Here is a 20,581-nt window from a genome sequence, read left to right on the forward strand (position 1 = left end):
GCTTCATGTACGATAGATATGTTAACTATTACACACAAGAGACAAAAGCAAGGACAGAAAAACAGAGATAATGTCAGAAGAGACCAGTTAGGCAAGATTCCTGACGTTCCAGAGCGTGTAGCGCAAACAGAGGGCATGGAGACGCGTAAACATTCACCGGAAAATTCTAGAGCTCTTCTACTGAGTGTTAAGTAAACAGGTGTCATGTGAAGTTTCTGGCACTCTGGATATTTTAGTCAGCCATTTCTCATTTATTTGCTTCAAGAAGCCAAACTCCCTCCTGATCCTCCTTAGAATCAGATGTTGACTCAAAGGAACAAACAAACTACACAATGGTTTTTTTAAAGTAGGACACGCACAGCAAACAGTTAAGAGGAAAAGATGAGACACACAAAGGTAGGAAGTAAAGGAATCAGGAAATGTTACTGAGGAAGTGACACTGGTCAAGGCTAAACAGCACAAAGGGCTCATCATGGTGTCTCTGCCTGGACTTAAAACTTTCCCAGTATCTGTGTTTCACAAGCGCTGCAGTATCTGAGTCAGCAAACAGTATTAAATTGAATGCAGCTTATGCCAAACATTCTTCCCCACCTCAGCTCTTGAACTTTACTCAAGGTTTTTTTCAGCAAAGTGCCAACAAATTTACTTTAAGATACTAGAGACTCAATTTAAAGGGGACATCAGATGCGAAATTTACTTTTACATGGTGTTTGCATATAAAATGTCTAAGAAGTATGTGGCCACAACCAACCTACAATGATAAAAATCCATTCACTCCATTTATTAAAGGCGATAAAAACAGTCTCTATCAAGCCGTTTTGATTTTCTGAGCAGTATGATGTCATACTGCTCAGGCCCCGCCCACAACCGCTGACGGACTGCCCCGTATTAGCATATTTCTGCACTCAGCCAGTTGTACGCTGTCCTCCATTTTCTCCGCACTCGAGCAGCTGTGTCTCGTACAAAGTCTTGTAAACAATGCACAGTGGAGATTAGTTTTGTTTTTGATGGTAGTGTGCCACCGAATACACAAAAAACAGAAGTGAGGGGTGGGGTGAGCAGAACTTATTATCATTTAAAGAGACATGCACTGAAACAGATCGCTGTGAACAGAGCTGTTTTTGACAAGGTAAAAGGGGTGTTGTTTTACATGACCGTTAAGGAATTTTAGCCAAAGTATGTTGCAGACATTTCATGAAGACCATAAAGAAAATAGGCTTGTGGAAAACTTGTGGAAAATAGGCATCCAGTGTCCCCTTTAAAGCTCTTTAAATATCTAAAAGCCTCTACATTTTTGCACATCAATACAGACCTACTTTAAGCTATATATCAGCATTTATTGCACTTATTTGTGAGTTTCAGAACAGTATTACAGAGCAATAAATTCAGTCATCTGATTGAAAGTATATTTTAATGACTAAATGAATTACAAACATTTAAAAAAAAGAATTATTGAATTATTGTACAAATAATAGAAATAAAAAAAACATTGCCATAATTTATCAATTGAGACAGTATTTAAGGGACAAAAAATTAGAGGGAGACACAGAATGGGATTTGGATAGAATGCAGGCTGGACTCAAACCAGAATATCCCATATGAGCACCAAAGCTCAACATGATCAGACTTATTATAATTATAACTAGGCCTATAACTACAAATAAAGCCATTAAAAATGTATTACTTGAATTACAATAAACTTAAAGAAATGCATATTATTAACTCATTTTCATTTAGTTTCAATTAAAATAACTATAACTAACTAAAATTATATACATATTAACAAAAGAATGAACATGACAAAAAACAGCAACATTACTAAAACTTTAACTAAAAATGAAAGCAATATAAAAATAAAAACAAATTCAAAATAAAAATACAATTTGTAATAGTATATCAATGATGCTTACCAGAATGCATGTGATAACTGCTAGGTCACAGCTAATGCTAGTCATAATGCAGGTTGGACTCAAACCAGCATTTCCCATATGAGTACCAAAGCCCAGTGTTAACCACACAGCCACTTCTCGAGCAGAGGCCTTTCTGAATGTATTGAACAAACCCGGTGATGCATCAACCCACATATTTACTTAATGAAAAGGGGGATGTCAGCGAACAAGAGGGAAAGGAAGGCTAAAGATGAAATGAAATGAAAGAGTGAAGGAGAGAGGCTACCAGTGTGCACTTTTCAAATGAGGACAATGCGCTCCACAGAGAGATCTAATTGCAATACCTGGCAACAGGATTTATTCAATTAGGTAATGTAGGAAAGAGTTTGTGTGTGTGTATATGTAGTGCAGCTCACTGATGTAACAAGAAATGAATTCAAGGTAAACGTCACCAAACTAAACATGCCGAGAGAGGTTAAATATAAGCAGCGGAAAGCCTTCATAAAATGAAAGGGATCGTTTACTCAAAAATGAATATTCATGTCATTCAAAAACATTACTTTTTCCCTTATAGTGACATACAATATGGTTCATAATAACTACCTTGAGCTCCAAAATGGACAGAAAGGGCTTTATAAAAATCCATACAACTATACACTTCAAGTCCTCTGCCTTCATACATTAGCTTTCTGTGAGGAAAAGTACAAAATTTAAGAACCGAATCAATCGGATTTGTGAACAATCAACCAGTTCATAGAATGTAGCTATGAATGATTCATTTATAACCTATTTCTCTACTTTCGAGAAAACTCGCTGCCCCAGTGATTAGTGAAAATGTCAAATAAAAAAAAATACTTTTGAAAGTCAACCTATTTTGGGAATGACTTCTAAAAAAATGTGCAAAATGTGAAAAAAAAAAAAAAAATCAAATTCTCTTCCCTAATCCCAGTGACTCCCAAGAATCACAATTTGTCTCTGTCAATGACCTAAGAAGAATAAAACTTCAAAGTCTGAACTATTTTTTCACCACAAAAAAGCGACAGATGGAGAGAATTGGTTCCTCATGCCTCTTCCTCTCAGAGGTGCTGAAGACAACTTTCTTTTCTTTCTCTCTCTTATGAAGGAGAAGAGGTCTAAAGCATGCCACTACAGAGGAAAAAACCTTGCTAAATGAAAAACAGACAGAAAGAAACACCGCAAGGCAACTTTAGACCTTTAGCCTAGCATAAATTATTCCCGCCCAACTATCCACAGAGAGCAAGAGAGGTGCAGATTGAAAAAAAAAAAAAAATGGCTACCAGACTCCAGGAATGGCCTCCTTTAAAGCTGTTAGTGCAATTACAGGTCATGCCAGTAAATCAGTGCCGTATAGCTTAATTTAAACTGACTCTGCTATATTAAAGGGTTAAGAATAGCATCAAACACTAAATGTGCCACCCTCGTCTTCACGCTTTTCTGCCATGAAGTTTGAGAAATAGAGATGGACAGAGTAGAAGTGAGAATGCAGTAGGACTGTGTTGCATGACAACATTGAGAGCAATTTTGCTATACAGTTGATTTTGCAAAGGCGTTGTTACTTTGTTTACTTAGCAACTTTCCACATTTATATATCCAATCAGAATTTTAACATCATATTGATCAGTTTTACTGTTTTGAGTTTTTGTTTATAAACAAAATTGTTACGCTAAATTGATAAACAGGTTAAAATAAAATGAATGAATATGATGAAATATAATTCATTATAAAATATATAATTCAGCGGGGTGTGGTGTCAAAATTGGTAGCAATATTTTATAAAACAATCTAAGAATAATCTTACCTAAAATAAAATAAAAAATAAAATAACCAGATCATGTAACCTTACGGTTGCTTAAAATAAAAAATAAATACATTTATTAAAATTAAAAAGGACTGCATTGTGACTTATTTCAGCACCAGAGTGAGAACACGGTAAAACTAGGTGGTATTGTATGTCAAGACTGGTAGTGATATAAAAAAAAAAAAATATATATATATATATATATATATATATATATATATATATATATATATATATATATATATATATATATATATATATATATATATATATATATATATATATTTTTTTTTTTTTTTTTTTTTTTTTTTTTTTATATATTTCTATAGAATCTAATTTATTAAAATAATCTGAAGTTTGCATCTATCAAAGTCCAACAAAATAAAATAAACTTATGGTTGTTGAAATAAATTAAAATTAATTTATTAATTTACAGTAAAAACGACTGCATTGTGATTTATCCAATCACTGTGATATATAATTATTTACTCCAAGACTTGAAACTAAATTCAAATTAAATTAACACATACAATATATGACAAATCGGTCCAATAATCGGTAAATAATCGGCATTTGTTCACTACTCACTGCTGTGTGTGTGCACTTGGATGGGTTAAACGCAAAGCACCAATTTCGAGTATGGGTCACCATACTTGACAATACGTCACGACTTTTTTTTATTTTTATTTTTTTACAATAAGCATGTAAATAGATGACAATGAAGAGAAAAAAATAACCCTGCTGACTTACTGCAGGCGGAATATGATGGATCTCAGCAGACAATGTGTGCATGTGTGTGTGCGTGCGTGTGTGTGTGTGTGTGACCCTGCCAACTGGGACAGCACTGTGCTCACACAGTCACATAAACACCACAGCACCATGACTTGGGTAACCATGGTAAGAAAAACAGCCAGAGACACAACAGAAAAGCATGGGAAGACTAATTAATGAAGATGAACAGTGAAAGAAAGCAATTAAAAAGGTGTTGATGAGAAGTATGACTCTCTCAAACACACACTGCAATATAAGACACAAAAAAAACCTGCACAGAATCCAACATTAGTACAAGATCTCACACGTCCCTCATTTCATAGATGGGAAGCAATGACAGCAGATGTCGCGTACACTGGCCCTCGCTGTCAGGATTAATCCTACTGTAAACATATGGCAGCCTCACCTCCACAGCTGCATACTGTCAAACAAACGGCATCGGGATGGTTTACACATCAACACACTTCAGTCATTACATTCAGCACCACAACGGAGCTTTTTGCAGTTCAAACTGAACATTTGATTTGTTTAGAAAGCAAGAACAGTGCGTTAGTGTGTGAGAAATGAATTCAAACCAGAATAACTGACAAGCAGAGAACGAAGAGATCACAGTGCTGGATTTCTTTGATTTAATAACTGAAATGTGCAGAAAAAGTTATTTATATCGGAGGCAGAATGTTCCGGGAGGGTTTGTTGTGGGAGAGATTCTGACTTCCTTCTGTAAATACTAACACATGGTTATTAAATTGAACTGCTTGATTCGTTTACCCTTCCGAAAGTGGGGTGCATCCTTCCACGGGTGGGTGTACATGTGTTTAAGTACCTCCTGCTGAAACATTAGTCTGTCTCTGAACCAAATTCCTTTTCAAGCAAGGCCTGTGCCAAAATATTTAGACACCAATGCTTCTTTGTATCAATTACATCCTATTTAGTAAAATTTGGAATTAGCTTTCATATTTTTTTTTTGTTTTAATTTTAATTTTAGTGAACATTTTATTTTAATGTATCTTTTTCACTTTTTTCACTAATTTCAGTTTTCGTCATTTTAGTACTTCAACTTGAAATTATTTCAGTTACACCGAAAAATACTGCTGAAAAAAATTCACTCCGAAATTGATAGTAAAATTTTTTTTAAGTGTTATTTACTAATTTTCACTTTTTAAAATTCAAAGTTAATAATATATATTCAGAATATATAATATATTTAGAACATTTTACTTTAGCTTTATGTTTTACTACCTATGCCATTTGAATAGTTTTAGCTGCATTTAACAGGAACAACACAGACAGAGCAGTTTTTAATTTTGGCAATGTAGCACTGATTGTACAAAGCTAAAGTAAGATTTTGAAATCCAGAAGACAAGATGTGTTAATAATTTTGGTACTGTCTACAAAAATCAGAGAGCAAAACTTAACGCAGATATGCAAGTTGCATGAATTTACTCTGGAATAATGCATTTTGGAATGAAAAGTACTTGAAAAGAGCAGGAGCATGCGATTAGCTCATGCATGGCTTGAAAAGCACAAAAAAGAAGGCACCAAAGGAGGATGCATGGCCAGTTGCCGACCATATCGGACACAGGGGTGTCTGCTATTGTTCACAATAAAAGCCTGTGTAAATCCTCTTGAACTAGTCTGACCCCCTCCAAACTCTCTGAGAAACACCCCATACTCCTTTTCTTGCCATTTCTCTATCCGTAATAAGGCCATACGAGCAGAGGCAGAAAAAGAAAAGGCCTCTTCTTTAATGAGATCTGTGTATTCAGACCCTTGGGCTTCGGCTGAACCGAACTGTGCTGGAAAAACACATCGTGCTGGACACACAGCAACATCTCAAGAGACCCTGGGATGATGAAGCATAATCCAACCGAATATAACAGGGGTATTCAATTAGAGTTCGAAGAGGTCCAGTCCGAACATTGTCTGGATTATGCTGGGAAAGAAATCAAATCTAACACCGTTTCAGTAGCCAATATGGCTTGAATGCTACAAAATGAAATTAACAATGAGCACAACAGGAACATTTACTGTAAATGTCAAGCAACAGTATTTTTCCACAATAGTCCCAACGATAGTACTTTCTACAGAATTAAGAAATAATTTACTAAAACTCTCAGCCAGACAAAGAAAACGGAGTGTTCGTCTATGAACCACGAACTGCTAATTGGTGTCCTCTATAATATAGGGAACCGCTAACTATTCAGAAAAAGGCCAGGATTATCCCGAGGTTAAGTTCAATTTAGTGCTTGTGTGAGAGACTGCTCTGAAAACCATCGGGAAAAGAAGGCAACGACAGCAAAGCTGAGGATATGCATGGCTGATCAGAACATCTGATGCACACAAGTATGTTTCTGCAACCTTTCTCCCTGCTGGAGGAATTATCAAATTGTGTTTTCCTGTGCTAACCTTAGTCTCTCTCCACAGATGTCACTTAGAATAATATTATCTAAAGGAGATATTCTCCAGGTTTTTTCCAAGTTTCATCAATGTCAAAGTTTGTGACCCAGAGCAAAGCTGGGAATCAAGACATTGGGAATGTTATAAAAATTATTCAGCTGAATCTGTATCATAATCATTAAATTTGTACAATTCTCATTCTTAACATCCAAGAGTTCCATGTGTCATAATGACAGCAATATAGGCCAGATTTCAGCTATCTATCTGCCTAATATGAACTGACGAAACCCATGCACAACTTTTGAAACTGATTCACAGATTCACAACTGACAGATGCTGATTTATTCAGCCATCCAGCAGAAGTGAAATGTTCTAACATCACTCACTCATCATGTTAACATAACATGTTCAGCCATCACTCACCACAGGCACATTTGCCTTTCAATGCATCTGCTGATTCAGAAAACACAAATCTTTCACGTCCTTTCAGTTCTTGTGTGACTGGATGACAATCAACAGACAGACTGTGTCTATAAATGACTTACTAATGGAAAACTGGACCAGAAACATAAAACAAAAAAATCCAAATCTCTTAAATCTCTCATAAGCACTAACCAAGCTTGTATGGCTTGCTGGATGCCTTGACTGTGATGTTGTGAAATGTGGGGCAGCATCACTAACCGAAAAGTGACAAAAGCATTACGATTAAGCATTTTACCAATTAACAAAAGTGCTGAGAAGAAAGAAAAGAAAGACAGAAAAAACAACAGCAGAACATAAAATCACAGAGACTGGATAGTAAAAGAATGAGAGAAAAGAGATATCAGATTCCACAGGCTTTAATTTCAGTATTTATGTTTGAGTATTTAAATGGGAGATCTTGAGAAATATGGCCAGCAAAACAAAGACAAAGGAGTTTTATCTAAGAGACCCCCGAGCCTTCACCAGAAAGCTCTACTGAGACAGGTGAGCTGTTGACACATCACTGAACACACACTAGCCCTGTGAGTATCTGACATTCAGCTGAATGTTTACTCATCTCTTTGGCAACCTGGGCTTGAATGGAAGCAATAACTATAAATCTCCAAAACTTACACACTCTTATAACAGGAAAGAAACTAAAAAAAAGCACATTTCTGCCTCAGAGTAAAACAATTAAACAGTTAATTGTCCGATTAAATTAATTGTCTGGGGAAGTCGTGGCCTAATGGTTAGAGAGTCGGACTCGTAATCCAAAGGTTGCGGGTTCGAGTCTCGGGCCGGCACAGCGGGTACAGTGCTCTCTCCACCCTTGAGCAAGGCACCGAACCCCCAACTGCTCCCCAGGCGCTGCTGCATAAATGGCTGCCCACTGCTCCGGGTGTGTGTTCACAGTGTGTGTGTGTTCACTGGTGTATGTGTGCACGTTGGATGGGTTAAATTCCGAGTATAGGTCACCATACTTGGCCGTATGTTACTTCACTCACTCACTCACTTAAAGTTTAAAATAAGAAATAAAGTTGTAAAGGTGAGGTACAAGGTCATATATGTGAACCTGGACCACAAACCCAGTCATAAGGGTCAATTTTCCGAAACCGATTTATACATCATCTGAAAGCTGAATAAATAAGCGTTCCATTGATGTATGGTTTGTTATGATAGGCCAATATTTGAAAATCTGGAATCTGAGGGTGCAAAAAAAATCTAAATATTGAGAAAATCGCCTTTAAAGTTGTCCAAGTGAAGTTCTTAGCGATGCATATTACTAAATAAAAATTAAGCTTTGATGTATTTACAGTAGGACATTGATCAAAGATCCAGGGGGCGGGGTTGGATCCACATCTAGGGGTTGGAGATGGTAGGTTTAGGGGTGGGGATGGTTGGGTTTAGGGATCAGAGGTGGAGACGGGTAGGTTTAGGTATATGTAAGGTGGGAGGAGTTGGATCTAGATCCAACCACACCCCCTGGACCTTGTGTTCTGCAGTGAGGACCATCTCGAAGGCCAAGGCCCTGTTGATTTATATAAAGACCACTATTAACCTTTGGTGATACCAACAACATTATCACAAACGATTTGACTTTTCAAATGCGTTCTGTGTCAAGTTTAAGCTTACCAATGAAAAGTACGGAGTTCGGGGGTTTAAGTATTTTTAACATTCAGTGAGGTTTGTCTGTGAAAATGGCATCCAGGTCAATGAACTTAACTGATCACATCACATCACAAAAAAAAAAAAAAAAAAAAAAAAAAACACTCAGTCATACATATTTGTGCTCCACAACATCATGCTTGGGCAGAAAGGGTCTGGTTTTCGTGGAGTAAAACTCCTTGTCCAGGGTTCTGGTATCTCTAGATTGTGGTCTGTGAGTGAACACTTTCCTGAGATCAAATTATCCTTCCTCAATAGAACTATCAGAACAGTTGGATCCCTCTCTAACTTCAGAAACCATCTAAAAATACAACTCTACAGCCAGCGTTTGATTCACAACTTGCTTTAGCTGAATCTGCGGTTCTCAATCTTTTTGACTCAAAGGCCACCCATTCTTCAACACAAATACATGCTTGTTTTCAAACTTTTATTATCAGAAACTGGTAGCATTGGTATTAAATTAATACAGCACTATTTATTTTGTGACTCCAGAACTTTTTAGAAGAGTGCGTTTAATAAAAACAGTAATTTCAATTTTTATTTCAATTATTTTATTTTATACAGACCTATTAATTTATTAACAAATACTTGAGTCATTCTGATAACCACAATACTACATAAAACCTAAATGTCATTAAAAAACCTCATGACCAACAGAACTGAACTATACTAAAATGTTAGTTATTTTTACAATTAAAAAGTCTCATACACCTTGAAAGTATTATGTGCTACATCCTAAAAGGTTATACCTTAGTGTACACAAATTTCTCTTGTGTAACCATAGGTGGATGCACAAACATGCGGTTGAGATCATTTGTTCATTCATTCACTTTACTAGTCTTCCCTTTCTTGAAGCACTGAAAGAATGGGTAGCTTTCCTCGTTGTTTTAAGTTGTCCTGACTCACCGACCGCGATAGGAAGCAGAGTGTGTTCCTCTCTTTCTCCTGACGAACACAGATGTTTAAACTGAACTCAGGAAAAGGAAATAAACACTTCCACATGAAATCTACCCCTTAAGGCCTCCCCCCCTCCCATCAACTAATTTACACCACAGTAAATCAATCAGCCGGCCACATAAACACCTACAATATGTATATATGAAATGGAATGGTGTTTGATTTACAATGTGAAATGCAGCAGGACTGAAATTTGACTATGCAAACAAGAGAAAGTAAGGGCACAGCCTCGACAGCCTGATGTGATTCAGACCCCTGACCACTGGCTTAATGGCATTTCACAGTTCCATTTTTATTGGTTTAGTGTAGATTAGCATTATCCCTGTGCAAACCGAGGCTGTGGACATGCAAAATACACACATGCATTTTCTCCCCAGGCATAGTCTAATCCAGCCAATGTCAAATCCCACACAGAAGCTCCCAGACAGAGAGAGATGTAGAGCAGTGTGTCATTCTACCCCTTTCAGAAAGCAGCTCAGAGTGGGAAACTGATCTAGGATCAGCATTTGTTTAGAGTAATCTAATACAGGATAAATTGTCCTACTGTGAAATGCATCATGATAGCATGTCAACACCCAGTCTGGACAAGATTTAGAGTAGTTTGATTGTTTATCAGAAGAGCATTACATCACTTGTGTTCAAATGACTGTTTCACTTGTAAACTGTGTTTGATGTGTGCAAATTTCTCTTCTAATTCAGACAAGACCAATTTTCACTGGAGAAAACAATATTATGGATAGAGGGCTCGTCCAAAAAATCTTGATTCATTTGTTTATTACAAACAAACAGCTTTCCACTTTACATTAATTTGATGATCTGGAGTCATGTGGATTACCGTAATGTTTTTAATCAGCTGTTTGAACTTTCATTCTGACGGCACCCATTCAATGCAGAGGATCCATTGGTGAGTAAGTGATGTACTGTAACACTACATATGACTTGAATTTGGTGAAAAAAGTGAAAGTGTCAAATATTTTAATTCATAAGTTTTAAAAATGCTTTGTCATTTTATGCACGAATTGCATTTTGAGTAAATTAATAAATTAAACAAAATAATGAGGATCATGTCATTGACCCATAAATTTTCCTCACTTTAAGTCTTCCAAAACTGCCATCCCATGAAACTTTCAGCTCTAAGTGCCACAACTCTGCTGACATCACCGATACCACTGTTTTCTCAGCTGAAGAGTAAGAGGCTTATTCCATCAATCAATACAACAGCATTGAAAGGTATTCCTATTACATATTACCTCCAGAGAGAGCTGCCAGGGCACAGACTGTTAGTAAGGTCACCACAGGACTGAGAGTCTTAATGTAAAAATCAATGAAGATTAATGAGTGAATTTGTTGTGCGCTGTATTAACTGTGCCGAAGGTTATGGACGGGCTGTGTGCTCATTATTAGACAATGTATATAATAATGGCCCACACAAATGAAAAAGGCCATATGACTAGTGTGAAGTCCCACAGGTGCTTGTATGAACAAGAGCGTACAGAGTCTTGAATCACGAGAAATGCACTTCAAGTTCAGCTTAATGCATTTCATCTCAATAATTCATCCTAAAAGTCTAAAGCATGGAGAGTTTGAGAGATCATCAGCTTGTTCAAGACAAAAAAAAAAGAAAAGAAGACTTTGTTCACAAACTCAGAAACACAGATGGCATTTGTTGCCAAAAACATTTTCATAATTAAGGCTGGTTACAACAAAAAATTCCCAGACAGCGTGATAGATTATAAACGGTGAAACTCAACACCAGAATGTATATGAAGAGTGTATGAGAGTGAGAGAGAGCTGGAGCAGAGCCCAGTAGTGCTCTGGGAATGCAGTCCGAGTTGATTGGCTGGTTTCCTGATATTGTCTGAAGTCATTTGGTGAAATAGGCAGAAGCATACAGAGTGGGGAGAGCAGCATAACTCAAACCATGTGATGAGGCAGAGCCCTGTGGGGAGTCACCACAGCTTCAGCACAATGGACAGTCTGTAGTGCCTTTACCTGGAAATTACAGCTCACTCATCAACTCCTCATAAAGGAATAAAGTGAAATAAACGACGAATGCGCTTAGAAACGTGACAAACGGTATCACATGTGACTTTATTTAGTGAGTCATGCTTTAAACTTATCAAAGAGCGTCTACAAAGGGTCTTCGGCATATCTGACCTTCCATGAAATGTTTTTTGTCAAGTTGCACTTAAAACTTAAAAGTTCAACTTGACTTAACCTGGGGCAAATAAGTTTCACAATGCTTAAAAACCGGGATCCATTCTCTCATAACTGAGAAATGCATTACATGACGTCCAAAAGAAAAATGAAAATAAATGTGCAAAAATGAATTAATGTAATGACATAAATATAAAAAAGTACTGCTGCTTGAGCTCTTTTTTCAGGGACGCACAACCCAGGTCCTGTGAATTCACACATGAAAATTTTGTCTTGTCTGTGAATTTTAGTAACAATCATGCAACTACAAAAATATAGCTAAATAAAGAAATAGTATGCATGTATGTATATATACATACACACACAACAAATAAATAAATGTTTTAAATGTGGCTATTATTTTTGCAGTCTAATGATTTTAAGAAAAGCATTTATAATTAAAACAATAACTAAAAATCAGCATATCAGTAATTGTATGGGTTCAATTAATTAATTGTTTAATTAATAATAATAAAAAATAATAATAAACATAGGCCTATCTCTACTACTTGTCCAAGTCACCCAAATTATCCAGGCAAAGCTATTGGGAAACAATTCCTTAATGATTTGTTTACAGTAAATACATCACATGGGGGAAAGAAAAGTGAGATAAGAGCACTCTTCTTACCTTGCCTCACAGTTTTCAACCTAATCGGTCCCTTGCAGTTCTTGATCACTGTCAGCACATCATACAGCGGCAATCCAGAGACAGAGAGCGTCTCCACTTCCAGCAGTAATTCCCCCTCGGACACTTTCCCGTGTCTGTACTGTATGGCATTCCCGTTAACGGGTCCGATATAAGCGAACTCACCATTCTCCGCTCCGCCGAGCAGCTGCACGTTCAGCTCGCCGCGGGCGTCCTTACAGACCGTGCTCTCGTTAACTTTGGTGGTCCAGTGATTCTTTTTCTGTACCACTTTGGACATGATGAATCAATCAAATCCGCCCAGAAACAGGTGGTTCCGCTGACAGACCAGAAAACGCAATAGTTTCATAGAATGAAATATCCCATGCACACGCGGTAAAGTTTATTTTCCGTCTCCTCGGTCATGAATGCAGCTTCTTCGCAGCCCAAAAAAGAGAGAAAAAACAAACTCAAGCCATTGTCCGGCTGTTCGCCGAATGAAATTCTCTTCTCTAATTAACCTGTATTGATTTCCTTTACATGTTTGCCTTTAATCCTCTTGGTTGCGCTCATCTGCTTGTGTTTTAATTTCATAAACCTCTTTCACTACACTTCTTTAAGTCTTAAGCTGTTTCCAAATAGTTTTTTTTTTTTCTAAAACACTTCTAAGTGGAATTCCTGAATTGTCGGTGAACGTTTCCTCCTGGTTCACGGCTCCTTTAAACAGGTACAGCGTTGACGTCTGTTTTGATACATTTCATCCTGTTCTGCCTGCTCTCAACTAGGGATGGAGCGAATGTAACGTGCGCGCATGCGCACTATTTCCCTTCGGACTCTTGAAGGGAATCCTTAGTGCGTCCGTCACCAGGTCCTAATGTCCGTCAGTTAGAGAATGATAATATTTACAAACCTAAGCTGATTTTCATGAAACGCCTCTCGCGCTATATATCTTCCAAATGCTGCAATAAATAACTGCAATCATAGACATGTATCAATAATCGCACCAAGACTTTAAAAGTGGCTATATGACTGTATAAAATCAGCATGTAAAACTAGTTAATTTTAATGAGATTAATTGAAAACATCTTCCGAATCACTGTACTAGGCCTGAGCCATAAATCATTAGCCTAAAAGATTTCCAGAGTTGTGTTATGTTTAAGACTTGCTGTTTGAAAAGATAGGAAATTGTTTCCTACATTCCAGTTTTATCTGTTTGCCAGGAATATAAGGGTTCATCCCATATGAATCCCATATTAATTCCTTCCATGTCTGTTGTTCTAAAAAAAAAAAAAAGTGCCATGTTTTCCAAAACGCTGTTTATAGTGTCTATATATTTATGAAGTAATAGATATCACAAATGTACTGTTCATAATACATTTGCAGATGTAACGTAGTAACAGCAGTCATTTTTACAAAATTATTGTTGGTTTTATGATTTTCATATTATCAATATTCAATACAATTATGTGTAATACATATTGTTGTTATATTATAATTTAGATGTTTTGTCATATTTTTTGTGTTTGTTTTTCTGTATCAGACATGAAACAGTGGTATCGAGCCATATAATTATTTTGATCAATGTCAGTACTGTCACGATCAACCATTCCAGCATTTCTTTGCAAATGTATGTGTTTTTAAATAAGGAAAGTCCCATTTCAATTACACTATTTTTCTTCACCTCTCTCACTTATGTCTATAGTCATACAGTATTTTTTTTTCTGCATGTGTTTGTCTGACAGCATGTTAGAGCCTGACACGTGAAGGGCCATCGTCAGGATCAGATGGGCTTCAATGTTCACCTTGGGAAAAGCAAATGAGCTCTCTGATCCTAAAAATAACATTCAAAGTACTCCTTCTCCCTGGAGACGCCAACCATTGGCCTGGATGGGACAGGAAACAGAGTGCTTTTAAGCTTAAACCGTGCAACTTCTCCTCCAATCGTCAGCGGAGCTATCAGACGCTTGCTGCGTTCACGCCATGCCAGTCTGCTGCATCTGGGATCTTTGAATGATGATGTAACGTGTCTAACCCGATTTAACTCCTGAAATAATCATGAGCAAATTTGAAGTGGTAACTAAATGCTGTTTGGCTCCAGCGAAAATCTGATGTCCCTCTCGTTGACCTGTGCCAGCTGAGACCTAAAGCTCAATGCACTTGCATGACCAAAAAAATGCTTTGCACCTTCTTGTTTCAGTAAGGAAGTAAGGAAGGTATACACCTGACCTGATGTGGAAGTAGAGTTGTATATTTGGGTGTGCAACTTACAACAACATCTCTCTCATTTTGCCAGTCAAATCCTCTCTGACCTGAGAGTGGGCAGGACTTTCTCACTGCTGGCCTTCTACCACAAACCGCCTTGCCAGAACACGTCATTTAAGTCTGGGTGGCTGATGCACAATGACTGTGACCCCTGTTTCTCCTTTTCATTTGATTCCATCTGCCTTCTGATTCCTTCCCGCAAGAAACCCCTGTTGCAGAAGGCAAACTATCTACATTTTACTTTCCCAACCCCCTTCCTCGCTCTCAGCTGATAACACATGAACACATTGGCATATCATGCAGTTTGTCAGTCCAATGATTTTTTTTTACTCTATTTGAATTAGAATGTATTTATTATGTAATTCATAAGTTCACCTACAGCATTATCAGTTCACCACACAATCCCATTTTGAACTTTAAAATTAGGTTTCTGCATTGTTCTAGTTTCTAGCTGGATTTGACATCTAAATGCAATATTCAATAGCCTATGTTTGCACTGATTGCAACTATACTTGGTTAGTGGCAAGCATCACTATCAACATCAGACTTAATGAATTTGCTGATATTGCTTATTAATAGTTCGTGAGTTTCTGAAATTAAATCTTGTCTGACTGGAACAGATGATATAAATATTTCTCAAATAGATTTTTCTTATATACCCTTATATTTTCACACACACATAAAAATCATTTCTTCAGTGGTTCTTTGTGGTAGTTGAGGTGCTATATAGCAAGCGGATAAGTGGTCGCTAAGTGGTTCTTTGGCTCGTAGTCATAGGGGAACCAATTTAAGTGCTAGATAGCACCTATAAAGAACATGTAATGGTTCTTCAACGGTTCTTTGGGGGTGGTTAAGGTGCTGTATAGCACCATCTTTAAGATGCTTTGTAGCATGCACTTAAAGTTGCGATTACAAGCCAAAGAACCACTTTTAGTGCTATTTAGCACAATTTTGTTAGAGTGGACATTATACACATTATTTTATTTATTTTTTATTTATTTTATTTTTAAAAAATTGACAATGGAAACTTAAAGTATACAGTAGTTTATCGTTTACCATTTGTTAGGAGATTAAGATCTTAAGATCTTTAAAGGGATTATTTATTTATTTTCAAAAATGAAAATTATGCCATCATTTACTCTCAAATCATTTCGTTACAAACTCGTAAGACTTTCATTCATCCTCAGAACACAATTTTTTCTTTATGTATTGACATAAAGAACCAAATATTTCAAGCTTTATGAAGCAAAAAGTTCATATAAATTGAGTGATTTAAACAAAGCCTGAAAAGACACAGTTGCTTTATATGCTAAATAGATTTAATTTAGATTTTTATTCAAATTTAAACACTAATAAACACACATACATAGAGCACATCAAACATGGTCAACTGAAGCTCAACTTTGTTGGCTTGACAAGAGATTTTTTATTTGGCAGCATTCATATCAGGTGTAAGTATGAATCATATTAGCATGCTAAACAAATACAATAATACAAGCTAAAATAATAATAGTAATACATACTGAGTGCATATTTGAATCATTTGTGTAAATGTGTTGCAAATCAGTTTTACCAGAAACAGGCAAAAATTATTATTATTATTTCAAGAGTGGTTATATACAATATCAACACAAGAGTGAAAACTGAGTAAACAGCTTTTTCATTTGGCAAATTTATAGATAACATTGATGTAATACTTATTTAGAGTGTCTAAGTAAACACGTTTCCTGCATAATCTTTATTTACTAAATGTAACCAGCTGACCAGATGCACAATTGAAGCCCAAATCTCTCCGTCTTTGCTCATCATCTGTCTTATTCTTTCTGTCTCTCTTTCTCTGTGGCTGCAATCCTGTTCATTAGCTTAACATGAATGTGCTATCCAATTGCTGGAAAGTACCATAAAACCCTTCAAACATCCTTTGGTTAGAATATGATCCCCCTAAAGCTCTTCAGTGGGTGGATTAAAATATTTTTTTTGTTGTATTTTTTTTAAAGTCCAGTTTGATTTCTGGATTAATTTTAAATGTTTCACTGTAAAATCTGAAAATATATCCTTCTTTGAAAGTCATTATCAAAGCACAGTTTAAAAGAATCCCTATTGGAATTCATTGGCGACTAGATGAGAAGAGGTGCCTGCAAAACTTTTCTATTAAACCCAAATGGTCACTTCACAGTGATGTGCGCGGTATTATAAATAAACGTTCACTCAAAGCATGGATGGATGTTGAAATCAGCCTTTATAGGCTACACTCAACAAACAAGATGAATAAAAGCCTTTTGTTCTGTTTTAATTTAACTGCTGTCCTTGACTATGCTTGATCTTTCTGTTTGAAGACGAATGGTAGATGGGACATTTGTGACCTTGGCAGTGAGTGTATGTACACAAAAAATTAGAAAAATATTTTTCTTCTTACACTATGTGAAAAAAGTTCAAAGTTGTCACTGGAGCGATACCCTGAAGTACAAAAACTAAAGAGCACATCTTTGTAACTAACAAATACATATTAGTAAGTGTTTATAATAGTACCATTTCAAAAGGTTCTTTTTTTCTGAGAGTTTATGTATAATGCAATCATGTGACATTCTCAATTTAGCATATTTCTTTGATAATCAACTCTCGGGTTTTTCATGTTATTCATGTATTCATTTATTCATGCTCTCATTCTGATGTTTTGCTTTGTACTTTTTGTCATCAATATCAATGAAAAATGAAATGTAACGTGACATTTGTTCCTGCACTGCATGTAAATGTTGACAGAATGTTCATTTTTCAGAGTAAACAGTCCCTTTAAATCTGCTTATATCAATTCAGCTTTGGCTTTAGGGCTGCTCACCACCCACTTTGTGGCCCCAGTATCTCTTTGTATGGTTCCAGTGTCAGCTTCCACTGAGACTGCAGGAATGCTTTGAAAGTGATGTGGAAGGATGAGCTCCATTCTGGTGTGATCAGTTTCAATAACAACATTACCTACAAATTATACTGCATTTTCCTCTTCTTTTGGGGCATGAGTGGGTGAATGAATTACAGTGAGCGCACAACCTTGACTGGCCTGTGAGTTAGGCACAATATGCTGAGTGTGATTATGCAAGACGAGGACTTTGTACCCTTTAAATGCAAATTTTGCAGTGGTAGGGGAGATTCTAGGTGTGACACACACACATATAGGCCACACTGAAGCAAATGTGTCTATAATGAAGCATTTGTGGAAAAGAAACCTGGGATCGAAAACATCATCACTCTGATCAAGAGCCCTAGTGGCAGACTCCTTAATCTAAAAGTTGTGACGTATTGTCAAGTATGGTGACCCATACTCGAAATTGGTGCTCACATTGGTACACACACAGCAGTGAGTAGTGAACAAATGCGCACAAATGAGTGCGCGCACGCACGCACGCGCACACACACACACACACACGGAGCAGTGGGCAGCCATGCTGCGGCGCCCGGGGAGCAATTGGGGGTTCAGTTCCTTGCTCAAGGGCACCTCAGTCGTGGTATTGAGGGTGGAGAGAGCGCTGGACACTCCCCCCACCTACAATCCCTGCCGGCCGGGGACTCGAACCCGCAACCTTTCGATTACAAGTCCGACTCTCTAACCATTAGGCCACGACTTCCCCACAGTGTTTTTAACTTCCCCACGACTTTGTTTTTAATCTACATTAAAAACAATGGTGATTCGGTTAAAAAATAGGAAACTGTTTAGGTAGAATAACATTAGATGATGAATCATCTTCAAAGAGTGACCCTGTCTTCATTTTGTAAGGCAATTGAGATGCACTCCAAGGGTTTCTGCTTGTGCTCATTGATTCTGTATCTGGATTTTATCATTTGAAAATGACATACTGTATATAGCAACTAAAAGTCAACAAATAGGTTCTACTGGCTATGGCGCAGCGAAATAAAAACACAATATTTATTGTTTGATTACTTAATTACTTTTAAGCAATTAATACTTTTATTCAGCAAGGACACATTAAACTGATCAAAAGTGATACTAAAAACAAGAATGATAAATATTTATATTTCAAATAAATGCTGTTCTTTTGAACTTTATATCAAACAATGCTGAAAAAAATATGTATCATGGTTTCAATAAAAATATTAAGCAGCACAACTGTTTTCAACATTGCCAATGCACCAAATCAGCATATTAAAATGATTCTAAAATATATCAAAATAGAAAATAATTTTAAATTGTAATAATGTTTCACAATATTACTTGTTTTTACTGTATTTTTGATCAAATAAATGCTGCCTTGATGAGCATTTATTTGACCCCAAACCTTTGAAGCATAATATAATATAATATAATATTATATTTTATAGAACCTACCACGTACTTTCTAGAAACTGAGATAAAAAAGAGTTAGGTTTTCTGTTCATAACCCATTAAAGGTCTGGATTGCCTCAAGAGAAGAAGCTTTAAACTTTTGATGTAACTTTTGAAGATAACCTCTAATTGCTGGCCCACATTTATTAGGTCTTCCTGTACAACAGAGACAGAGCCATTATAAGTGCTAATTCAGGATAAAGGATTAGCCAGCTAACACTAGCACACTAATTTATGTTAATGTCTCTTGCAAGTGTTAAAGTGCACTTTAAAGTGCACACAGGCTCTGTGTGGCAGAAAGTCTTTATGTTTCTTTACATGTGCTATGCTCAGTGCAGTCTTGGCTGAAATCCAGATGGAAATAAGGAAAGTGAGCATTTATCACGTATATGTAAGAATAAATGGGCCATATAGCTAATCGTTACAGTGCATACGCGCATATAGGTCAATTCAAAATGTATAAAGTTTCAGGCAGAGCAAGTCCAGAATAATTCAATACAGTGCCTTTCCAAAATAACTATCAGAAGATGCATGTGTTACCGGAATGCGGCTATAAACGCACAAGGAAAATATTGTTGAAGTCCCTTTAGAGCCTTGCTCTCATTCTTTCTCTTGCTCTGCTTTGCTACATAACATTTGCTCTCTACCTCAGGCTTGACATGGCACATTCAATTACATCTCTCAGTCCACATGCACGTCAGTGTCTGCTCATACTCTGAGATGATTTGGGGAGCACAGAGTAAAATATAACCTGTAAATGTACATAGATACAGATTATATGTAAAGTAAAGTAAAAAAAGTCGTGACGTATTGTCAAGTATGGTGACCCATACTCGAAATTGGTGCTCTGCGTTTAACCCACAGCAGTGAGTAGTGAACAAATGCACACACACACACACACACACACACACACACACCGTGAACATACACCCGGAGCAGTGGGCAGCCATTTATGCTGCAGCGCCCGGGGAGCAATTGGGGGTTCGGTGCCTTGCTCAAGGGCACCTCAGTCGTGGTATTGAGGGTGGAGAGAGCGCTGTACATTCACTCCCCCCACCTACAATCCCTGCCGGCCGGGGACTCGAACCCGCAACCTTTCGATTACGAGTCCGACTCTCTAACCATTAGGCCACGACTTCCCCCTTCCCCCTTACATGTAAGCCATTAATTTTCATACTATTTATGGGGAAATTCCATATGGACTT

General features: G+C 36.9%; 1 protein-coding gene across 4 annotated transcripts in view; it reads right to left on the minus strand.

Moving 5' to 3' along the window:
* LOC306855402 (membrane-associated guanylate kinase, WW and PDZ domain-containing protein 1-like) overlaps positions 1–13,553 on the minus strand; it is a 126,151-nt gene extending 112,598 nt beyond the window's left edge. For 3 of the 4 annotated variants that reach the window (XM_079394107.1, XM_079394105.1, XM_079394104.1), the window contains exon 1: positions 12,785–13,550. In XM_079394107.1, coding sequence (XP_079250233.1) covers positions 12,785–13,082 — 298 coding nt within the window. In that variant the 5' untranslated portion in view covers positions 13,083–13,550. Of the gene's footprint in view, positions 1–12,784 lie in introns of all 4 variants that reach the window. The other variant, XM_079394106.1, reaches the window with a different exon arrangement.
* Positions 13,554–20,581: the final 7,028 nt, after the last annotated feature.

The sequence above is a fragment of the Barbus barbus genome, assembly GCF_936440315.1.
Source record: "Barbus barbus genome assembly, chromosome: 35".
Taxonomy (NCBI): domain Eukaryota; kingdom Metazoa; phylum Chordata; class Actinopteri; order Cypriniformes; family Cyprinidae; genus Barbus; species Barbus barbus.